The sequence below is a fragment of the Drosophila suzukii genome, chromosome 3 (assembly GCF_043229965.1).
Source record: "Drosophila suzukii chromosome 3, CBGP_Dsuzu_IsoJpt1.0, whole genome shotgun sequence".
In the NCBI taxonomy this organism is placed as follows: Eukaryota; Metazoa; Arthropoda; class Insecta; order Diptera; family Drosophilidae; genus Drosophila; species Drosophila suzukii.
In genome coordinates, this window is record NC_092082.1 from 81461082 (window position 1) to 81485422 (window position 24341).

The window sequence follows — 24341 nt, forward strand, 5'->3', positions numbered from 1 at the left end:
GAGGACCTGGAGGACCAGGAGATCCAGGAGCAGGACGAACAGGCGTCAGGCTTTGGCTTCGGCTTTGGCTTTGGTTTCAGCTTGGCGCCTCTTCACGGGGACTGTGGAGGCTGATTGGGTTATGCTGTGATTTTAATTTTGAAATCATACGAATGCGAGTGCTGCTGCAATGCAAAGCGATGCGATACGATACATGTACGGATTTATTTATGCACATATACATATACATATATATACACATCGAACAAAAAAATAAAGGAGAAAAAAATGTGTTTGTGTGCGAGCGTAAAGCGATAAAGCGCCTTACAGGATTTTGCATCGGACTGCTGCTGTTCGCAATTTGATAAGCTACCTCTGGGCATTATTTTTACGACTCTTTTTGCTCCCCACACAAACACGCCTGGAAATATGCAATAAAATATTCCGATTTTAAGCTGGTGTGTAAATCAAACGAATCTTATTGTTTTCAATTTGTGATCATTCCCATTTCAGCGCTGCCTTTCGCTTTTGCCTCTGGTTTTCCCCTAAAAAGACTTAGTCTCCATTTATGGCGGAACAGGAAAAAATGTAACAAAACAAGTAATTTTGTGGTTCAAATAAAATATTGCTATAAGTCGTTGAATAGGAGAACTATTCGTTAACAAAATATTCAATGATGAATATAATCACGTGTTTTATTATTTTGAAAGTCAAGATAAGCCTTCGTTGGTGAATATTTTTACAACAATTTTTGACGAGTTCATCCTTGACTTGCCAAGTTGAGACTCTCTACGAAACTTGATCCCATACAAATCGTACACAGAGGAGTCATAAGAATGTACCAATCGAATGGGGAATGAAGTTGAAGGTTACCTAATGTTAAGTGAAATGTGCCTGGAAACCGAAAAATACATGTATTTAAAACTCAGGCAACATATATTAAGCATACGCACTGGTGAGCAATTTAAGCACTCATTTAAATCGAGCTTTTCAATTCAATGCTCACAGTAATAAAATGAAATTCGTTTCAGATTCAATTAAAGAATTTCTTGTCCTACTTTAACGGAGAAAAACATATTCTTGTTTGTATAACAAGTTAACGACCTGTTGAGCAATTTCACTGTTGAATTTGGTTTGGAATTTGAGGTGTTTTTAGATATTTGTTTTATGCATTTTCTGTTTGTTTAAAATGGAATAAGATAAATAAAATTAATTTAATTAATATTTTACCCCTAAGGCTTAATGCACCAAAAATAAAACAAGAAAATATTTCCCAAACAAAATGTGAAGCAGTTTTTATTGTACTTGTATTCGATCATCTACATCCACATTACGCCATCAACTTTAGCAAATTTACATTTAGAGACGTACGAACTAAGCTATACAAGATTCGGATAAAGCGTTTCAAACATATGACTATGGGCGTATGGATATGTTACGACTATAACTAACAACTATTGCGGAAACGGAAATGTTAGAGTTTGCGCCGAAAGTTTGAGGAGTAAAAGATATGCCCTAAACAGATTACGAAAGATTAAGTAAACGGGTCCTATAAAAAGAGATTGACGAGGGTATAAAGCGCCCAGGCAGCTAACGCATAGAAAACACCCAGTGTCGTATAATGCAGGACCTTCAATCTGAAATGAGAAATATTTAAGTAACAAGGATTAAATTAGGGGTTAATAAATGCATACCTCTCGTAGCGCTTGATGGACTCAGGAATATTGCTGGGATCATCCTTGACCACGTACAGTCGCAATCCGTAGAGACTGACGCGGAACAGATTGGTCCAGTCCAGATCGCGCATATCGAAGGAGAAGAGCCGCTTGTCCCGATCATCTAGTTTCTCAGTAAGTTTTCTCACATTATCGTTGTCGAAGCGGAATTCGTTCGAACTGAAGTACTTGAGGACATTACTCAGTTTGTGGATCTTGCGATAGATCTTCATCATTCTAGGTAAGAACCAAGAAAATTTTAATGATTCTCTTAGGTATAATTAGTAAAGAAAACCCACCTGGGCTTCTTGCCAATTATCACCATGATGGCATCCATAACCAGGGCGGGCAATGTGTGGTAGAAGAAGCACAGGATGTGGTACTGCCACATGTGCGGCACAATGGTGAAACGCGGATACCAAATGGACTTCCGCATCGGAATGTCACAGCCGTACTCAAAGCCATCCTCCATGTAACGCCTCCAGGAGACCATGTTCTCGGCATCCGGGACATAATTGTAAATCGGCGGAGTCTCATATCTACAAGGGGAATAAAATTATACATTAATTCCCTTTATATTAAGTAAATTGACATATTAGTACTCACTTGTTCCGCGCTATATCCCAGGCACTGGCCAGAAGGGCATTTACACACATATCAACCGGCACAATGTGCGCCTTATTGTCCATGTCACCCGTGAAAACACGTAGAACTCCGGATCCAATTCCCACAATGACTCCACAGGGACCGTACATGTTATCGATCCAGCCAGTGACCGGTTCGCGGTAAGTGGTGATCACTGTAAATGTTCAAATTACATCATCTATAATATTTTTAAACGCAAAATAATAGATCACATAAAACATGTTCTGAAATCATTTTAAGCAAACTCATTTGCCACCCTCTATAACTGGTTTTTAGCAAGCTAGCAAATCATTAAAATATCTTACTAAAAACGCCCGTGGCCTAATGAATGATTTTATTACATAACGATGACTGTGAAAAGCTAAGCAAAAGTATTATTTAATTTTAACGTAACTAACTTGTTGCACAATGAACGACTTAATTGCAGGGGCGAATCAGACATTAAAAATTCAGTAAATCGTTTTAAAAAAGAAGTTTTCTTACATTTATATATTTAAGATTTTTTGGTTAGTTCAGAAAGAACTGTAAGATGGAACTCACCAATGCCTGGTCTAAAGATGGTGACTGGCAGGTTCTGGCCGCTCTGTTGCACAACATTTTCGGCCAGGACTTTGGTAAAGGTATAGGTATTCGGGTACCCTTTGATGATGGTCGGCGTCAGGGTGTTAAGGGTGTGCTCATCGAGGCACTCGCTCAGCTTAAAGGCATTCTCGCCGGTCATCGTGCCGCTGTAGAACTTCTCCTGGATGTGACGCATGTTGCAGTGCGCAAATGCTGTGGAGACATGGACAAGGGCCTAGAAAAAGTGGTGAAACATATACAAAACTATAAAAAAAATATTGGAAATTTTTGTATTTAAGAAATCCATTAAAGCCGACGTAGAAAAACCCAATTTTAAACATATTTGACCAATCTATCGATTTACTCCATCACAACTCATTTTAAAATATTTCTAATGGCAATTCAAGATCAGTTGTTTGTTAATTTAATTGCCACTTTAGTAATTTTAAACCTCACCTTCAGGTTGACAATCTCTTTGGCCAGCTTTATAATTTCCTTGGTTCCATGCACATTGATGGCAATGGCCATTTTGAGCTTCTCATCGAAACGCACTGTGGCCGCACTGTGCAGGACGATATTGACGTTCTCAAGGATCGTCTCGCGCTCATCGGCATTGATTCCCAGTCCGGGCAGCGAGCAATCGCCACTGATGATAGTGATCTGGCATCGGTACTTGGGGTTGACCTGCTTCATCTTGGCAAAGACCTGTGGAAAAATCAAAAAAATAATTAGTCTCTGAACATAAGATACATTAACCCGGCCTCCACTATCACTTACCGGATCATTAAACAGATCCTCAATGCGGGCAAAGGCATCCTTGCCCTTCTTGGTGCGTATCAGCAAATAGATTTGTCCCACCTCCGTGACGCGCAACAATTTCTCAATGATAACTGGGGACACGAGATACACGAGATGAGATGGGGTAAATATTGGGTTGGAATTCCAGTCACGTACTGGGAGTCGAGTGGAACTTACTTTTGCCAAAGAATCCTGTGCCGCCAGTGAGGAAGACGCCCTTGTCCTTGTAGAACATTTGCATGGGCGACTCGTCTGGGGAAGAGATCAATGCAAACAGTCATTAAACAATTAGCCAATTTGATGCGCATCATTGGTGATGGCTCAGAAGGGAGCCCATCCCATTCCCCCCCGCCCATCCAAAAACCATCTGTTTGCATCTGCTAACTTCACTTCAGTTCGGTTTGGTTTGTTTGCCACCAACTTGAAGCCCCGTCACGAATTTAAATGCGCATCAAATGCCACTTGAATTGCGCATAATTCACGCCACACACAGATACTGCTGGCACCCACACAATCGCAGCAGCAGACAGACCCACAAACACTCAGCATAGTTGGGAGGGCACGAGGTTAGCTCCTGGCTGCATTTTTGCCAAAGTGCCAAAACGGCAACAACACTTGACGTTTCAACGCCGCCTGCCAATGGGTCTAGACCCCTCCCCCCAGGAATCCTCCCATTCCCATGCCACCACCCACATACCCACCTCCATCCCACCACCCCCTGTGGAGGCCATCCATCTCTGCCCACATTGTTGTTTGCGGCATCGGTTGCCGTTGCCTGCCACTTGCTGGGCCACTCATAAATATTTGCAAGTTAGCAGCTCGTCGAGCCATTCATCTATTGTCTAAAACGCACACACGCCTAAAATCCTCGCACACGCACAGTTGCATATGCTACACGTGTACTAGCAACTAAACTGGCAGAAAAATGTAGCTGAAAAGATTTTCAAAAAAATACAATGTCTAAAGTTACTGTGCCATTTACCAAAGCTAGGTATTTATATATCATTCAAACTAACTTATGAAATGAAAGTCAGTTTATAAATAAAATCCTTTTTTTAACATCCGATTTTAAGTAATATTCGATTGCTCACCAAATATTGTCCATAAAACATTGTTAATCTTGTTCATAAAATCATTTAAGGATTACAGAAAACCGTATCTTATAGAAATGATTTTACATAAATATAATGATGATAAGTTTAACAAAGGTTCCTTGTTTCATTTAACTATTTTAAAGATTTAGTAATAGTTATTTAAATTATTAGTAATATAACGAAAATATATATTTTACATTTTACACATTATTAAAATAAGTAATAAGACAGCGCTAAGTAATATTTCGCCAATTAACAAAACTATAAAGGTTTAGCTGTCTGCTAATTATAAAATAAAATATTTGTAAATACTTCGCTAATATATTTTAATAGTTTATTTAAATAAATGTTATTAAAATTTAATTTACTATTACTAAAGTTACCGTATTTGTTTTCAGTGCCCTGTCTCTGCACATTCCTCAATTGAATGGCGTTTCATCTTGAGATGGCCCGCTTCGCCGTAGCCTTCATCTCGAGCGGCCTAATTGCCAATCGTCGGCGTAAATCACTGTCAGCCGGAGAACAGGGCCCAAACACACACACTTGGACACACAATGGGATATCCAGCCGACACCCTTGCACAATTGCCACTTGATAATTGCATAATAAATGCAACATTGCTGAGGAGGATGTGTCTCCGCCGCCGGCGGCCCTTCATTCGTGCCACGAGGCTCAGGGCACAACAAACACATTCATACAAATACAACTTGACACCTAGAGCTGCCTCTGTCCGATGGCAAACCACGGCTATGCCACCTCGGGGAGCCACCCAAGCATCCAAGCATCCAACCACCCAACCACCCACTCCTTGGAGCAAATTCCTGGCCCGAGGCCGCACTCAAGCCACAAGCACTTGGGTTGGCTCACTCAAATGTTTTGTTTACCTATGCTAATTGGCTTAAATGCAACTCAAGCGCACTTTGCATCGCCTTGCGCCCGCCGCCCCCAAAAACCTTAAACTGAAAATGTGTAAAGCAACCCCTCCCCCCCCCCCTCCCCCAACCACCACCCCTGGAAAACCCCCTTCCACAAACCCAGCAGTAAGACAGCACTCAACCATCATTGTTCCATGGACGCGGCGAAATTGAGCCTCACTTGGAGTGACTCGAGTGGGAGTTGGAGTGCGGCGTTTAAAGCTTTTCGAGCGCTTTGGGGCATTTGTTCAACGCTAACTCCAACACCAGCAGTAACAGCTAAGCCCCCCCCTTCACACCCACACCCATGGCATCAACAGCAGCACCAGAAACAACAACATCAGGAGGGGGCTTGGGGTCCCCACTTTGAGTGAATTGTCAACAATTGTTGTTGGCTCTTCGGATTCTGTGGGCGGCAGACAAAAGTCTGTCACATAATTTGTCAATTTCAACAAATTTTTGTTTTTAAACCCCACCAAGCCCCACCAATCTCCCCCTCAACTTTCCCTTAGGCAGTCATCCCCCGCTAATGTAATATTTCACATAAATGCCTTTTATTTTTCCTGGTTTTGTGGCCGGGGTTTTTGCGTTGATCTTGGTTGGCATTTTTTTGTTAGCATTATTTTTTTCACATTTTTTTGAATGGTCACTTACCCTTCACATCATTTATGAGCTGACAATGATCTTCCAGCGTTTTCATGCCGTTCATGATGTTCATTATTTTGGGATCATCCATCTTAGCAGGGTAAATGTTTCCTAATTATCTGTAAGAAAGGGAAAAAATATGGGATTTTAATTAGGAATGGAAACAGGAAATTCATTCTGAAATGATACATGACACATATCATATTAAAGTTCATTAAACTGATCTCAACTGCTTAAACTGAATCAGAAATGGGGTACGCAACGTATTTCCACTATTATACATAAACCTGACATCAACTATATAAAATAAGCTACTAATCACTTGTTAAAACATAAACCGCTTAGAGGAGCACAGGCCACCCACTTTAAGCCCAAAATTATAGCGAAAAGAACTGCAATTTCATTCCCTTTCAGCGACACAGATAATCCCTTAATTGAATATCTGGACACCCATTCAGCTAACCGCCCCCCAAAAAACACAGAAGTTTCGGGAAATTATTCCTTTAATTCGAGCTAGATGAATGGGGAAGCGAAAACCATAAAGCCAATTACAAGAGCCCCAAAGCGGTAGCCATGCGACTGTTTCTTGGCTACTAAAAATCAAATTTAAATTTCGCTCCAGTAAAGCTCGAAATTTAATTAAAACTTTGTTCTTTGCTGGCAGACCAGAGAATGCGGAAAAGGGAAAGGTATTGGGGAAAGTCAGAGGGAGATGCAGAGAAAGAGTGGAGCGCGTCAGTGAAATTTCTAATGAAGTGCCAGACGCACCTGTTGACACAGGCCAAAAAACACCAAGGCAAAAAATAATAAAAAACCAACAAAACCCAAAGGAGAGATATGAAACCGAACTCTAATAAAATTTAATAAAATTCAAATTTTCGAAAGCAATTGCAGCGTGGAATGAGCCCAATTAAACTATGTAAAAGTTGAGATAACAAATGATTTACAGAATTTTTGAACTCGTTTCATTTACAGCAAAGTGTGCAGCGAATTAAAGCAAATTTTGAACTCAACTCGAATATTTTAATGAACCCGTTTTCGGCATAGGAATTTCAAAGTGCAGGCGCATGCAGTGGTCAACCTGTTACTTCAACTCATAAATTTTATTTCGATTCGATTCGAGTGCCCAATGTCAGTCATTGGCAGTTCGATGACGCCTGAAAATAATGTTAAAGTGCGCACATGCTCGAAACCTTGGTTAGTACGTACTAATAGTGATAATTACAGGCTGGGCAGCATTAACGAATGGCTCCAGTCTATTGAATTAAGTTCTCCGAAAACCCAGAGTCGCGAATTCCGGTGCAGAACCCAAATGAAAATGACAAAGTAATCAAAGCTCAGAGGGCATTGTTCCACAGTGAGATATCTCACCCAACAAAAGCAGCGGGAGCAGAACAAACAGTAAGTACAGTGCGGTTCATAACTGTATACTGGCAATTTCATTTGAACTCCCAACAGGTATTTAAAATCGGGAATCGGTGGGTATCATTAACTCGCCTTTATAGCTCCAATTTACCTGGTAATTGGGGGCGTATGTTAATATTTGACCGGATTGGATCATTAGATACAAGTCTAAGGAGATAAGGGAATGATTTAACAACAGTATTTAGTATAATTACCACATAACTTTAGTCAGTGATTATCTCAATTTAAATAATTGGTTTACATTGCTTTCTCTTTACACTTTGAATATCTTAAAGGTTGTACTAATTAGCCAGCATTTATTTAAGTATTCTACTATCATCCTTTTTATTGAAAATAATATACTTTTTTAAGACAATTAAGCTGATTTATAAATGTATCCTACCATCTTTTTAAATTGATTTCACACTGAACTAATAAATATTATTTTATTTTTGAGTAATATTAATTTCAGTAATCACGACTAATAATTCAAAAGTTAAACAATTATATTTATTTGATTACTTTCGGCCGACACTGTCCTCATGTAAGTGCGTGGAGAACAAACAACCAACGCGCCATGAACAATGGGCGGGAGCAAACAAAGGGAATGGGACCCCAAAAGGAAGGCAAAGGGCTGTGCAGAGACAATGGGACCGCGACAGCTCGAATTCGATATGAAAATGAGAATTAAATAATTTCGTACAAGTCAAAGTCTCGCACAATTAACCCATATTTGCCATATTTGCAAATGGAAACCGAGTCCCATTAGCCGTTCCTCATATTCCATGCCCAATCCCATTCCCATTTACCATTTTCATTCCGATGCAGTTTTCTGTGGCCGCTGGGTGTTGCATTTCACACCAATTGAGAAGCTTTTACACCACTCGCGCTTGGCTCGGCGCTCACTCAGTCGGATGAGTGACGAAAGCAACGCAGTGCAATCCAATGACAGAAAGCGGGGATTCCCCGGGGGCAGCCAGGGACACTTAGTTAGCTGGTAGCTGTTGGCTGGGCAGCCTGCCAGCCTCGTTCAACTGACTGGATACTAGCCCGACTTTTCCCCCTTCCAAAAAACCCCACTCCAAACTCACGACTAGCTGGCTAACTGGCAGTGCGGCCAAAAAGCCACTGCAGCTGATTGCACCACGTTGACGACCACAGAGCCACCGATGCCAGCGAGGAGGAGCATCCGACCATCCGTCCAGCCATCCAAAAGCTACGAAAGGTACTCGTTCTGTACGCACTGAATGAACTTCTCACAGAGAGAAAGGGGCAAAGGGAAATGCGGGGGAGCCGGGCCGGGGGCTTCGACTTTGTAGACGAATTTATACATTGTTTAAGTATCAGCCGCAGATACTTTCCCACCGCCCACCGTGCTTACCCCGCTGTCCACTCAGTTGTCGACACCGAAACTCCATCGTCAATGCACATCGAAGCGCAGCTAATTGAAACAGTTCGGCACAGTGGGCCAGAAAGGTGATAGAAGGGGCAAAAACATTTAAAACTAGGATGGAATTAAAAAAGGATTTAAACTTTTTATAAAAAATATGTACATGTATATATTTATTACCAAATATTGTGAAAAATATTGTTAGTAATTACAAAAAAAAAAAAAACGAATAAAAATTTAATCACAAAAAAGTTTGAGTAAATGGTCAGTTAAGATGGTTTTGAAAGGTATCTTCTATATAAGCAATTTTCTTACTTTAAACGACAAAAAGTGTAACTTTAGAAACTTTTTTTATGACAGAGACTCTATGTCTGTTCAGCAAATTTCACCACTGTGTGACTCGAACTGGTGTTGCCGCTTCTGCTACTTCTTTTACTTTTGGCGCTTGTTTGCGTGCGGTGCACCATTCTGCCTGCAGTTGTTGTTGCTGCTGCTGGCCGGCCAACTGCTGCTGCACTTGCTGCTTCTGCTGCTGTTGCTACAGCTCCGCCAGCAACAAAAACACAAAAAACTTTTCGGTTAACAATGGGCTGAAAAACAAAAGTATGAACCACAACAATAACAAGTGCACCCTGGAGGGGCAGGGAAATGAAAGGGGTGGTATTGAGGAGGGGGCAGGATCAGCTCTGTTAGCAATGCAACAACACAGCACCGACAGCAACAATGTGAAGAACGCGGCCAGCAGCAAACAAAAAATCAGCGACTGCACCACCACTTTGCTTATTTCCATGGAATTCTGTTCGCACCACCCAAATGCGAATCGAAAATTACATTGCAAAACCCCCACTCCCACTCCCCGCCACAGTTTTCTCCACTTTTCCTTTACTTTTCGAACCGCAGAACACCCCCAGACCCTCGTCGAACACTTTTGACGAGACTCATTCGCTTTGAAATTTTATTTAATGCTTTTGTAATAAAGTGTAAAATGGTGGAAAAGTGCAAACAACGGCCACAAGAGCGAGAAATGCAAAAAAAAATGAAGGGGAAAAGCGGGTAGTGGTGCATAATATCAGCATCAGCATCATCATCATCAGCAGGCAAAGGCAACATCGTTAACAGGAGGAGCTGGTCCTGAATATATAGGGCTGGGGCGGCGGAATAAGTAAGAACTGCGGCCAACACCAGTGGCCACATTAAAAGAAGAAGAAATAATTAACAGCAACAGTTTGAAAGTCCATAAAATGGAAATGGCCGAGCATTGCCATCGCCATCGTCGTCGTCATCATCGCCGTGTGGAGTCAACCAGGAGCCACCCACGAACCACCCATGAACCACCCAGGAGCCACTACTATACCATCCCACCATCGCCTCATTGGCATCGCCATTACCAGTGGTGCAGACGCCATCGCCATCGCAACCGCCACGACCACCGCATGTGCCATACAACTTCCGACTTCCGTTGGCTTTGGCCTGTCTGAGAGTCTGACTGGGGCTCCAGACTATAGTACTATATGGTATATATATACGTATATATACGTACTGCTGCACTGGGACCTACTAGCCGGCCATACCCTTTTCGGTTAAGTGGCCATGACTGTGCTATCGATTTGGTTGCATCTCCACGTATTTACTGTCAAACCCGTGACAATGCAAATAAGTTGAAGAGCGAACAAACACAATGTTTTCCATAGATTATTCTAACGATTTTTCTTGTATAATTACTGTGAGCGCTGATTATATCAGATAACACATTCAATTACTTTGCATTGCACTTGGAAGGGCTAGACAATAAGTATTGAAATTATTTTGAATGGTGACAGTGACAGTCCCACAAAATTCCACATAAATTAGTTGTTTCATGATCACTACTTATATTATCATAGATAACAATCATATCATTCTATAAATGTTTTTCTAATATTATCCTGAGGTGCCTCTAAATTCGATTTTTAGTTGGAATTTATTTGTTACTTGAAGTAGTTATATATTACAGGATGGTTAATAATGGTTCCATGGTAATACAACTTTATAAATTATTATTCCCTTACAATAGGGTATTCAGAACTCCCTTAAACGTGCTATTTTGACTTTCCCGATTTCATTCCTTGCTATTTGTTAATACCGTTGTTGCTTTTGCTGTTGTCACTGGGTTGACACACAAGCAACGAGTCGGTGCGAAAAATGTTCGTTAAATCTATTAAAAGATAATTACGTGAAGACAAATGGACGGGAGGCCAGGAGCGCCACGGGGTGTCCGGGTGGGTATCCTTGTGCCGGGCACGGGCATCCTATCCGGTGGCAGTGCTCTGTCCGTATAGCTGTCCGTTCAACGGAGAATGGACCATGAACACGGACTGTGGGTCCGTAGCCGTGTCCCGGCTGCGTCTGCCGTAGCCACCAGCCGTCCATACGTCCATACATATGTACGCTATTATTATTCGAGTTCGTTGATACGATAACGCTAATGGATATGGATATTGATTATAGTTTTTATGTCGCTTATGCACCGTGGCTGTTGTGGCTTCTTCCACCCATCGCCCATCGCCCATCTCTCTCATCTCGCATTTCCCATCTGTCGGGCTCCATTTCCCATTTCCCAGGCCACTCAATGCTGGTGGTAATGATAATTTTGATTATATTGATGCGTCATTTTATGAGCCGCAATGGTATTGAAATTGAGTGGTCTGTCACAGCGTCTAGTTTATGGGGGGCAGCATAATGGCAGCCAGTGCCAATTAACAGCTGCTCAAATGAATCTCCCCGATGGGATCTAATGAAAGAAGCCTTCTTTCAGACCCCATTAAGCAGGGATTAGGGGTAGTACTAACATTATGTTTTTTTTTTTGCTGTCTGCTTTTCTTGGAACCCCCTACGACCTTTGGATAATATGTGTGTGCTCGGGCACTTAGTGGGTCGGCGGTAGTAATTGCAGTCAGTCGATGGGAAACTGCGAAGTTTAGCTATTGTCGGCGAAATGCGGTGTGTCTTAACGACTTTATCCAACGTCCGATGTTTGCATTGAGCAAACTGCAGGTTCTTGACATTCCCCTCTGGAAAATGCTAATTACACGTATCTTTTCAGCAGAACGTGTGCGAACTCGCAATATCCAATTACGAATCTTACACAAGTGACAAACATTTGCGGCAATTAAATTAATGAAACTTTGCGGGGCTACGTGTCTTGGATCTTGTTCAGATATCTCTTTGAATATATATTCGAGTGCTATCAGTTGATATCTTTCCGGTTGGGTACCAGGCTCACAGCCGTGTAAAACACTCCATTGCATTCCAATCCCAAATCCCCAATCCGAAAACCATAACCAAAGCCCAGCCACACCTGAGCTGCCGGCCAATTCGAGCGTTTAACCAAATAGTTTTGGTTATGGCCGTGTGGCTGGCAATAGCGTTTATGTATTGGCCAGGCAAATATTGCCAAGCAATTGCCTCATATTCGCATTTTGGCATGGCCATAACAGCAATCAAAGCCAAATTGAATAGGCAAATTACCAATCTTCATCTACACGCAACCAGAGCTACGCCCAATGATGGTCCAAAGAGATTTTGGTGAAATGTATACGGCAATACTAGTTCAGGGTTTAAATGCAGTTAAATATGGGTTTGACCCTTGGGGATATTGGGGATGACATTAACTCAAAATTGAATGGGCAAATTATGGCTCAAAAACGAGATGTGCCCCTTTGATCACAATTTAAACAATTGATTGAATAATACGCCGTTTATTGAAATTACTGTTTCTGATTTTTAGAAATCGAACAACAATTTGTTTACTCATTAAAAATGTACCATTACAAATAACTCCATTTAAACTCCAAAATCAATCTAAACCAAGAAAAAAAACGTTTCACCGTGCAGCTCGATTAATTGAATTCTCATTAATTAAACATTAATTGATTTTTATTATGATTTATTTTAATTTGATTGTCCTCATTCTTCATATAATAAATCTACATACATATATGGTTAATTTAAAGTATTTCATAAAATGAACAAAGAACGAAAATTGCCATTAACAATTTTAAAATCAATTTCAATTGTTTGTTGCGCCATTATTACACCTGTTTATTTATGGGCAGTTTTTCAAAATTGTGGAAATACTAAAACGCACACCCACTTACCCACATGCACCCGTAAACACACACTATTACAAATTGTAATTACCTAATTCGCTCATTATCAATGACAACAACAATTACAGCAACACGACATTACAAAATCGAAATAAAACAAAAAAAAGCGTAACGAATGCGAGAAGGCGAATAAAAAATATAAATAAATTAAATGCGCTCCGCTATAATTTATATTAATTAATCGGTTTATTTTTTTCTTCATTCGCGACTTTGTTGCTGCCATAATCGTGGAAATCACGGCAAAAATCAATGCAACAACAATCGCGGGCTTGTAATGCACAAACGGCATTCGCGGCAAAAAATATTACTATATACAAAAACAAATTTATGCGCTAATAAATAAGCAAACATTTAAATCGTTTTCAATTGCTATCTCTATCTCACTCTACCCATGAATACTTCGCCCCAATTTGTGTAATTTATAATTGAATGTAATTTCAAATTTTTGTATGCCCCATACATACATACATATAAATAAAGTATGATATTTTCCAATTAAAGTTAAACAAAAGCCGTGCAAACTTCAAGCTTACGCAAAATTCAGTCACATGAAAAGCAAAGCTAAAAATTGTTGAATGGGGGGTTAGGCAAATGAGTACCCATTAAATGGATTTAATATAAATATTTTGATATATTACAAAATAAAATACAGTTAAAATTAAATAAATAAAATTAAAGATAAATTAAAAGATTGTGGTCTTAATTTTTGTTTTAGTTAATAAGGTTTAAAAAATAATTCTATAAAATTACTATTCATATTTTTGGTTGATATCTTATTTATCTATCTATCTATCCATCTATCTATCTATCTATCTATCTATCTATCTATCTATCCAACTATCTATCTATTTATCTATCTATCTATCTATATATCTATCAATAGCTATATCTATCTATCTATCTATCTATCTGTCTATCTATCTATATATTTATCTATCTATCCATCTATCCATCTATCCATCTATCCATCTATCCATCTATCCATCTATCCATATATCCATATATCTATATATATATCTATCTATCTATCTATCTATTAATTTATCTATCAACTCTCTTTTTATTAAAATCGTATTTAGTTATACGCCTAATAAACTTAACAACTTACTTTTTCCCAGTCGTAATCCCCTTCCCAGTAAGGCCCAATCTTGTGAAGGGTATCAAGGGAGTGGGGAGTCATAATGGAAATTCTTTGCAAATTGAAATTGCAGCCTCTTGAGCTCGAAGTGGCATGCGACATGACTGGAACTAAAGTGAGGGGGCGTGGCAAGGGCTCAACCCACTTAGAGGGTGGGTGGCTAAACAGCAGGGGCGGGGGCCGGGGGGTAAACGGTTAAGAAATCACGTCATAAACGCGCCGAGCACGAATTATTTACAAAGCACGCGAAAGCCTAAAAGAAGGCCCCTTCCCAATAAAATAACAATAAACTATGCTCCATAGCCCAAGTCAATGGGCGATGGGCGGTGGGTGGTAGGTGGTGGGTTGGTGTGTTGGCCATAAAAACAAAGCAACAAAAGCAAGGGGCACAACAAGCCGCAGTGGCATAAACAATTGTGTTACAAATACGACTACAAATGCATAAAGCAGCGCCCGAGTTGGCCAAAAAGGAATTCAGCCGGCAGCAACAACAAGAAGGGGAGCAACAAATGTCGTCTCTTATAGACGATTATTTATTGTTAACGATTTATATTTGTTGTTTGTGCCACCGCTGTGAGCTGGAAAAGCTCACATTTCAAGGCAGCGGCCCTCGTACGTGCGAATGTGTGAGTGCCAGCCCCAGATTGCAAGCTCCGTTTCCCCCCCCCCCCCTACCTCCTTTTGGCCCGAGCGATTGAGCCTGATTGCCGGCTCAAGTGTCGGTCGCGTCACACGGGGCGTATGCGTGTTGGCCGGGCGTGGATCCAAGGATCCAGGGATTCAGGAATGCGGCAAGTGGCAGGGGGCAAGGGGCATATAGCCTGGGTGTGGCCTCTCAGAGCTGAGCACTTCGTCCTGCCAACAAGGCAATCATTTTTTAATATTTTGTGGCACCCAGAAAACCTTGGAGGGTACTCAACTGAAGCTGATTTTTTGTTACCTAATAACGACATAAGCTCACAATAAAATGAAGTTTTATTTGCGTTTCATTGTTCACTGGATATTATATCATCGAATTAATTTATTAAGTTTTTCTAAGATTATTATTTTTTTATTTTTCTGACTTTCTTTTTTCTGCCGAATAAATATACGTATAGTTTAAGAATCTTTCACATTCATTTATTTGTTTTTCCACCAAACAACTTTTCACACGTGTTTAAACCATTTTTCCGCTGACCAAAAACAGTTCTCTAAAATAGTAACGCCAACTACAATTGAGAATTTTCGGCCTTGGCTCACCTTTCACAAAGATCGTGACAGATTTTAATATAGAATACCAATTCTGCAGCACTGAATTATTTTAATTAAAGGCAAAGCACGTTTTGAACTGCGTTTTTTGAGAATCTTTGGAATTGTTAATGTGATCATACTTATCTTTTGTTTATTGCAAAGCTAATAGAATTTGTGATAATATCATATGATATTTTATATGATATATCTTAACACAAGATGAACAAACGATCTTAATTTTTGAATATTTTTTTAGAATAATACTAGAACACAAGATGTAGGTTGTTATTTTGGTAGCGTCAAGAATAGGGTTAGGGATATTTTATCTGGGCTGCGATCCATGGCTGATCTGATCTGATCCCAATCCAACTACGGGCATCTCTGGCTATGATGGCCATCAGTCGCAAGTGTTACAGTTACAGCTCGCTTTCCCACACGTCGCGGGCAACATTCTTCTTCGTCAAGAGCGCGGCATGTTTGACAGCAATGAGTGCTTAACACGTACGAGAGCTTTTGTTCGATATTCACTGATGATGCTGTTGTATCTGCTGTATCCGCTGTAGTTGTTGTGCTTGTTGTTGCCATTGTTGTCATTGTTGGTGTTGCTCATTTGCCACTTTATCTTGGCATTGTGCATGTTATTTACTGTTGCCTCACGAGCTTCCTTCAGCCGTCTCCTTTGTGCCCCCCAAAACTTGCAGCCTCAACGGGGACTGTCAAAGTATCTGTATCTGTATCTGTATATATGTATCTGTATCTGCAGCTGTATCTCAGTGCGTGCACATTGTTTTCTGTGTGTGTGACAAATTTTCGTAGGAAATCATTTGCTATGCTCTGTTAAACGACGACTTTCTACCCAGTCTTCGGTTATTTCTGTGACGCCCAATTCATTGAGTCTGCAGCCTGAGGGTTTAGTTGTCCCCCTCCCCACCAACCAGAAAACCCCCAAATAAACCAATTTAGGAGGAACAAGCTGGAACAAGACCGAGACGAAGAACAATAACCGACCCAGTGACCCACACAAAGTAGCACAAAGATGTTTTACGAGTGCTGGCTGTTGTTGTAACAATTTGTTCATTACTTTTTATCACTTGTGGAGGAGTGACCTTTGGCCCTCGAAGCGAAATTGTTGCCCCTTTTATTTTTTGAGTCAATATTTTTTATCCTTTTTTTCCTGCTGCTGCTCATCCATTGTATCATCTATTACTGAGATTTTTCCCCATTGTAAATTCCCTCTGATTGCCAATGTTGTATTTATTGTTTTTGTGGCTACTGCACCCACAACATGGGTCAGTTGAAAAGCAAAAAAAAGGAACACATTGCAAAATATTGTCTGCTCGTGGCCACAAGCAGTTTCCACCGAAACATGTAATTATGTACGAATTTTGTGGATAATACATGCACTAAACCCCGGCAACCTCAAGCCTAGACCCCGCCACGCCCCCAAAAATATTTCCTCCCCGAGGGCTAAATGTATATTTTCCCTCATTTTTATGCTGCCCACAAATTGCATTCAATTTATTTTGCTTGTTGCAAATCAAAAATCTCCATAACGCAAAATGTTCCCTCCGCAATGTTTGCGGACTGCATAAAAATGTTTAACATCGCATAAAAGTTATTACTTCATTTATTTCAAATGCAAACATTGTTCTCAAGCGAATCCGTTTTCCGAAAGTTACCGGCGGAATGGGTAGGATATACATTTGTTTATTGCATTTAAATGGAGTATGTTGCCATGAATCCCTTGGATTTGCGGAGAAAGTGTGGCGAGTTTTTGGGATTTACTGCCAGGTAATTTCAAACTTTTAGATATAACTTTTTAAAGCGTTTTGAATGGACTTTCAATGTTTACTAATTAAGCATGATTAAATTATTATTGGTTTTGGTGTAATTGAATTATTTGTTCGTTTTACTTTTGGTTTATTGCGGGTTTTTATAAACTTTGAGCAAATGATTTTCCTTTTCGTTTGGTAACCACCTAACAATTCTTACTTGATTTAATAAATTCGAAATGACTTTATGCTTCATCAAATGAAATGGAAATTCTTTGCATATCAGGTACATCAAGTTGAAGCTTTTGTTTATGGCCAGAGACTTTATGACCATCTGCATTCTGGAATCTCCATTGTAACTTAATCATAGAAAGGGGAAGGAAAAGGACCTGGGCGAAAGTAGAATAAAGTAGTTCTTTCGATGGCAACTCCGAAATCAAAAACAATTTCAAGGGTCTCAGATCAGATCAATTGAAAGCCCAAGCTAGTGTTTTTTATTATTTTTAATAAATACTTAAGAGTAAACCGGATATTTCAATATCCTGCCCACTGGCGCTAGCCCACACACACACACACAATCTGTACAGGATTTGGGTTATATATAGACGAGTGTGCGGACAGGGTAAGAATGGAAAATGCTCTGGCGTATTTGCATAAGAAAAACTAAGTTGAACCAAAATCAATGATTGTACACTACCAACCGCCACGCCCCAGAATTCCTCGGGCCCGCCCATCTCAACCCAAAGTCCTGCGATGAAACACTAGGGGAAGGATAAAAAGGGGGCGGTGGCAAGGAGGGCTGGTCGCTTTCATATTATTACTTTATGGTTGCCTCCAGTTATGCATACTATAACCATAAATATGCTCCAATGGAGCCAAAGTCAGCTAGAGCAACAAAATCGGACTGGAGCGGAAAATAACAACAATAGCAGTAGGGATAATATTTTGTGTTTGTATTAATGCAGCACGCATACATATTTATACTATAACTCAGAACAATAAATAGTAAAAGCTGGATTATGATTAAATCGATTACATGGGGAGCTAACGTTGGCCAAACATTCGTTATGTGAGTGTGTGTATATGCGTTTGTGTACCTGCATTACGCCCACAGATATGCCACGCCCACAGGCACACACTCCTTTATAGGATATCCTGTCCAGAGAAAATCCGAAAATCGGGGGGGAAAAAAAAGTCATAGGAAAAACGCAATCGAAATAAAGAAGTAAACAAGGAAGCCATAAAAATGAGTCTATGACGGGATACATATTCATAAATGCAAACAAATTTGTGTATCTGTGTGTTTGTGTGTGTGTGTGTTTGGGGCAGGCGGACACACACAGATACAAAATAAATACGCAGCACTCGGTTTTCATAACTGAATTGCATGCCCGATTGAATGACGAATGGAAATTGAATGAATCCCCCAGCCAAATGCAATCGAAGATGGGAATGGAAATGGACACGGATACGGGATACGGGATGCGGAATTCACAGGACACAGGATCCACATCCACATCCATATCCAGCATCCCTTTTAGTCCTGCGCCCTTGGTGACCGTTTTTAAAGCTGATATATTAACTTTATCCCCACTCAACCTTTATGTGCAGGGAGCTTTAAATGCGATTTTAAAGCCCTCGAATATTCAGATCCGCAACAGAGTGAATTTTTGAAGAGCCAGTAAAAGTCTGCTGATGAGCTGGGGAGCACTTATTTTTCGCAATGCGAAAATTACAAAATATACCTGACAGAGTATCGATTAATGTTTATGGCTGCAACACGACTATGATTCCGTTTCAGAAAATAAACTAGATAACTATCTTAATTTGAAAAGCCAATTTGTGCTAATTGAAATGTTTCATTCATAAAAGCTCAAACCAAATGAGCAAAATCATAAAAAAATTTACAGTGTTAAATAAAACGTATTGAAAGCCAAAGTGGGGATAAAATAAAATGAAAAACGAAATTAATTTAAATGAAATAATTAGTTTATTATGACTTGAGGTAAAACATTTTGGTTTATAATAGTATGGCATTCCTAGTAATTTAAATATATTATATAGTAAGCCAACATTTAATAAAGGTAAAGCATTTTGAACATTGATTGAATAATTAAATTACAGAAAAATAAATGGAATACTCATTGATTAGCTAACCAAAGTTTGGCAAAATGTGTTAAAAGAATTAATGGCTTGCTTTAATTTGAAAATGGTTTTTATTAAAGCAAATTATAGGTCATTAAACATTGTGGCTACAAAAGAGCGGGAGTTTAGAAAATAGGAAACGAATATAAAAACAGTTTGACTTCCGCAATTCACCTACCCCTCACAGATTTTTAATACAAAGTACTTTTTTTCCAAATTTATTTAGTTAATTAGACTACTAGTTTGTAAATATTTTCAATGGAGGTGCCATTGATAAAATCTCACATCTCAAATCTTCGCTGATAGTATCTAAATGGATGCAACCTCTAGAGTGGCCTCAAGACCCCTAATCTCTTCCAATGTTCTCCGCTTGGTTTTCGCAGATGTAAACAAACCAAACCTGCCCTAAAAAGTCGATAAAAACGCGTAATCACAGACAGACGGCGAACGTGATGGGGAGTTGGTCAGGTGTTAATTGGAGCGAAGCGATTCAAGACCAGCTAAGTTCAATGTTGAGGCACTTAGCAGTTGTTAATTGCAGACACTCCCCGTGCAGCAGTTAGTTAGTTTGTTAGTTGCTTGCTTAGTTGCTTCACTGGGCCATTAATAGAATCTCGGACAAGGAATTTACCAATTAAAAGTCATGATCAACTGTCGCACCACCAACTACATAGTTAATCATCATCCGGGACAGCAGTCCAGCATCCTTGTAATCATTATATTATACTCATTATATCATCATCATCGCCATTGACGGGTGATGTTGTCGTTGTCGTTTCGGTTGGTAACTTTTCGCACTTGGCCAAACTTCCGCTGAAGGCGAACCGAAACTTTCATTGAACAAGAGTCTTCGGAATCGACTCGAGGCGAGTTGAAAAACTTCAATTAGCATTAATCTTGTTGACAAAATTTGTTTGTGCAAATCAACAGAACAACATCAGCGTGGGACGGCAACAAAAACACCAAGAGATTTAAATGCAAAAAGCAGTTTGTCGCATACATATTTTTAGAATGCCTTAGCAATCTATTAAAGTATGAGCTAGATACTTGTCTTAGTTAGTCTACCGCTCGTTCGACCAGCAACCTTTCACTTAATTCAAGACCACAGTAACCCCCATCCCATGAAAAAACACCCATCCTGTGGCTCCCATTGGTTTCTGGGTTTCTTTTTTCTTATTTTTTGCCATCCTCTCAGCCCTCTTTGATTTTATGATTTTCCATCATGTCCGCAATATCGTATGTCTGCATGTATTACCATCTATACCCTAGAAGAGGGTATAGTAGAGTCAGAACTTTCTTAAAATACTAACCCTTACCAAAAACATAAGAAATATTATTTATGGTCGTCAAATTCAAACAGGTTTTTATAAAGTTCAGATAAAATTCAAAACAATTTCGTTGAGATGTGCACATTTTTGTCATTTGCAAAAAATTTACAATAATAATAAATATATACATCATTTAATAAAATCTCTAATTTGCCAGTCATAAAAACAAAAACAACGGGCTGTCAATTTGACCATAAAGTCTGGCACAAAAAGTGGAACTGGTTTGCTTTTGGCGGTTCTTGACTCCAATTGATGCTTTAATTATTAGTCACCGTTTAACAAAAAATACAACAAAAAATGTTGTATAAACTTTTGATTGAGAAATTCTTTGTTGATAAAAAACAACTACAACTACTACTACTAATTTGATTTTTTAACCTATATTAAAATAGGGTATTTGCAATTTTGGACCCCACAAAAGCAGCCAGCATTTCCCCTAGTTTTTTGTTGGCCCTTATTTTATTCCATTTTATATTATTTTATTCGAGCTGCTTTTTTGCGGCTACTCGTGGTGGAATCAGAGGACCCGGGGCACTTTGCATACCGATATGATCGGCATGTTATCCGCCCTGACCATGGCTTTGGCTTTGGCTTTGGGTGTACTATGGCGATAGCCAAGGCTTCGGGGGCTTTCATTTCCCTGGTAACGGATAACTGGACCATTGGACCACTGGCCAACTGGCAACTGGTTACTGGTTCAGCAGTTCTGGCCCTTGTTCTGGCCATTCGCAAATTGATGCAACTGGGCCAACGGCATCAGTCGTGTAATGGGCTTAATCGCTTGCATGCATCAATTATGACGACGAACTGAGAGGGGCCGTCTGTATGTGTGAATGGAAAGTTAATTTCCAAGCAAATCGCTCAACCGGTTGACTAATCAATAGTTAGGCATTACCTAATAAATCGATGTCCAGTATCATCTTACCGGTCATGCTCGACATGACAATTAAGCTGGGCACTAAACCAACGATTTACTCTGGTGTTAATTGTAGGAAGTTAGCAGTGGTGGAAAGGTATATTTATTTTAAGTACTATTTGCTACCATTTGCAGGTGAACTTTGTACTGTGAATTTGAAATTATACCCTTTATCAAGTGAGAATAAAGTCCATTGTATACTTGTTTGATTTAATTAAAGTCTTATCTCCTATTGTATGCAAAGGTGATAAGTCGGACAAAATAAACATATACAAAACTATTCACTCAATGGCGCTTTCTACACCCCATTTCCATTTTCACCCACATTTTTTTGATTCCCCTCGAAGGTCGACCTGCAAATAATGTCACGTAAAGTTTGGAAAAAGCCGGGAGATTTCGAAACTGGGACTGGGTCGCAATTGGTAAACGCTGCACAGGAACAAAACCCGCGCACACGTCTCATTTCGACGTTGGTTTTTGGGTGCGTAATGCATAACAATGTCACCACTTGCGAATCGAAACCAATTCGAATTGGGATCGACTCGGAATCGGAATTGGAATCAAAAATATGTTCACCATAAGATCGGTGGATAGGCTGGCACGTATACGGAACCCGTTAGGCCCCCGATCGCTGGGCATAATTTCACTGAATCCCCTTCCTCGTCTTCGAGTTGCCATGAGAATCTTGTTAAGGGGTCTCCCAGCACCACACCTCCAAGTTCCCGTATGGGTTAGCCTGGCAAACAACTTTTATTTTCACATCTATCTGTTAGATACCACGTACAAGTGGCCAGCGTACGTGCGTTTTGATATTTTAAACAAATATTTAAAACAAATTACCAAAGCACAAAAGTCGTATGCAAACGAGTGTGTGAGCTGCCAAGGAGCTGGGCAACAGTGGTCTGAAATCTAGGTAAATTGTAATCAGGATGTTGTGGGGTATCTGTGAACCAGAGAAAAAATTATAAAAATAGGTCATAGCTTGCCAAAGTCATTTAAAATCAGTTAAATGATTTTAATGAGTATTTAGCAAATAAAAAAAGACTTAAAAATCTCTTCATAATTTATGACTATTTTAAATCATCTAACTTAAAAGATGATCTTAGAATCTCCCAAAGTGATAACAAATATTTAAGATGTCTGGAAACTAAAAAAATAAACATTTTGAATGACATCTTAATGTATTCATATATCTTGAAGCTAGACTCTGTCTGCAAAATATATTATCATATTTTGAATGAACTTGAACTATCTATCTATGATGACATTTAGAATAACTTGCCAACCACTGTTCCTGGTATTCGATTCATTTAAAAGTGGCAAGTTGGTAGCGACTTGTTGGCTTTTAGTTAGTATCTCTGCCCTCTTTCTGTCCCTCCCCAGTCATATTTTTCCTGTTTTTTTGGACAAACAGATGGTTAGTTTTGGTCAGTGTGGCCAAAATGCGGGCACAAACGCGCTAAAGCTTTTGGCTTAGAAATTGGGAAGCAGTACGAAAGTGAGACAACGGTCAATGGTGGCCAGTGCGTATGAAGTGGGAATGGAAAATAAGGAGGTAGCAGGGGAGAGGGACGGGGGGGGGGGGTCCCATGAGTTGTGCAAACAAACCGAAACCGAAACCGAAAATCCCCCCACAAAGTAAGGCAGCGATGTAAAACGCTGCACGTTTTGTACCGTCCACGTACGAGTATCTATGCATCTGCGAGATACAAATAGGAAAAATGCCCGGCGGGCCAGGCCAAGACTTAAAAACTGCAACTGGAAAACAGCGTGTGTGTGTGTATGGGGGATTGAAACGTTTGGCCAGTTTATCAACGTCTGGAAACTTGTCCCGTTGCCCGAAAAACCCCACAACTGTCAGAGGAGAGACTATGATTGTCAGATTGGCAACATTTCGCGGGGCTGCTGAAATTATGTCAAACCTGTTTGATTGAAACACTGAAAATTGTCTGCAAATTGTTTTTTACAGCATTGCCCAGTGTGGTGCAACATCGGGGGGTGGCCAAAAGGCGCAAGAGCTGCAAACAAGTGGGTGGCCAGGGGGCTCGGGTGGGCAGACTGTCCAACGTAACCAATTCAAGCTGATTGCTCTAATGCTGGCTCATTACAAATGCACAACATCAAAATTAACGGCAACAACAAAGGATGTCGGCTTTTCTACGATTTTCGAATTATTTTTGACATAATACAAAAATGTGTGGTTCGATTTGGTTTGGTTTGGGGGCACCATGGGGAAATGCGGTTTGATTTATAGGAAGTGTGCACTGACTTATTCGATTTCTGTAATTGGATGATTGCATTTAAGCGTTACGCAATGGAAATCAGAAATAGCACAATTTTATGGTAACACTCCATATGAAATAATCATTTATGTGGCTTTAATAATCATTTTATATAAATTTATGAATAAAATTACGACTTTATTGGAGATATAATAAATATTAATAAGAAAGCTTAAGACCTAAATGGAGATATTTCATTTTAATTTAAAGATAAATAAGGAGACAAAGTAACCGGTC

General features: G+C 39.8%; 1 protein-coding gene across 1 annotated transcript in view; it reads right to left on the reverse strand.

Moving 5' to 3' along the window:
- Positions 1-1248: 1248 nt before the first annotated feature.
- Positions 1249-24341, reverse strand: part of wat (waterproof) — a 29586-nt gene continuing 6493 nt past the window's right edge. The window contains exons 2-10 of the mRNA XM_036817607.3: positions 6361-6470; positions 3876-3950; positions 3678-3790; positions 3357-3605; positions 2880-3135; positions 2301-2493; positions 1994-2233; positions 1674-1931; positions 1249-1616 (exon numbers count right to left, since the gene is read on the reverse strand). Of these exons, the coding sequence (XP_036673502.3) occupies positions 1529-1616; positions 1674-1931; positions 1994-2233; positions 2301-2493; positions 2880-3135; positions 3357-3605; positions 3678-3790; positions 3876-3950; positions 6361-6442 (1554 nt within the window). The 5' untranslated portion in view covers positions 6443-6470 and the 3' untranslated portion in view covers positions 1249-1528. The remainder of the gene's footprint in view (positions 1617-1673; positions 1932-1993; positions 2234-2300; positions 2494-2879; positions 3136-3356; positions 3606-3677; positions 3791-3875; positions 3951-6360; positions 6471-24341) is intronic.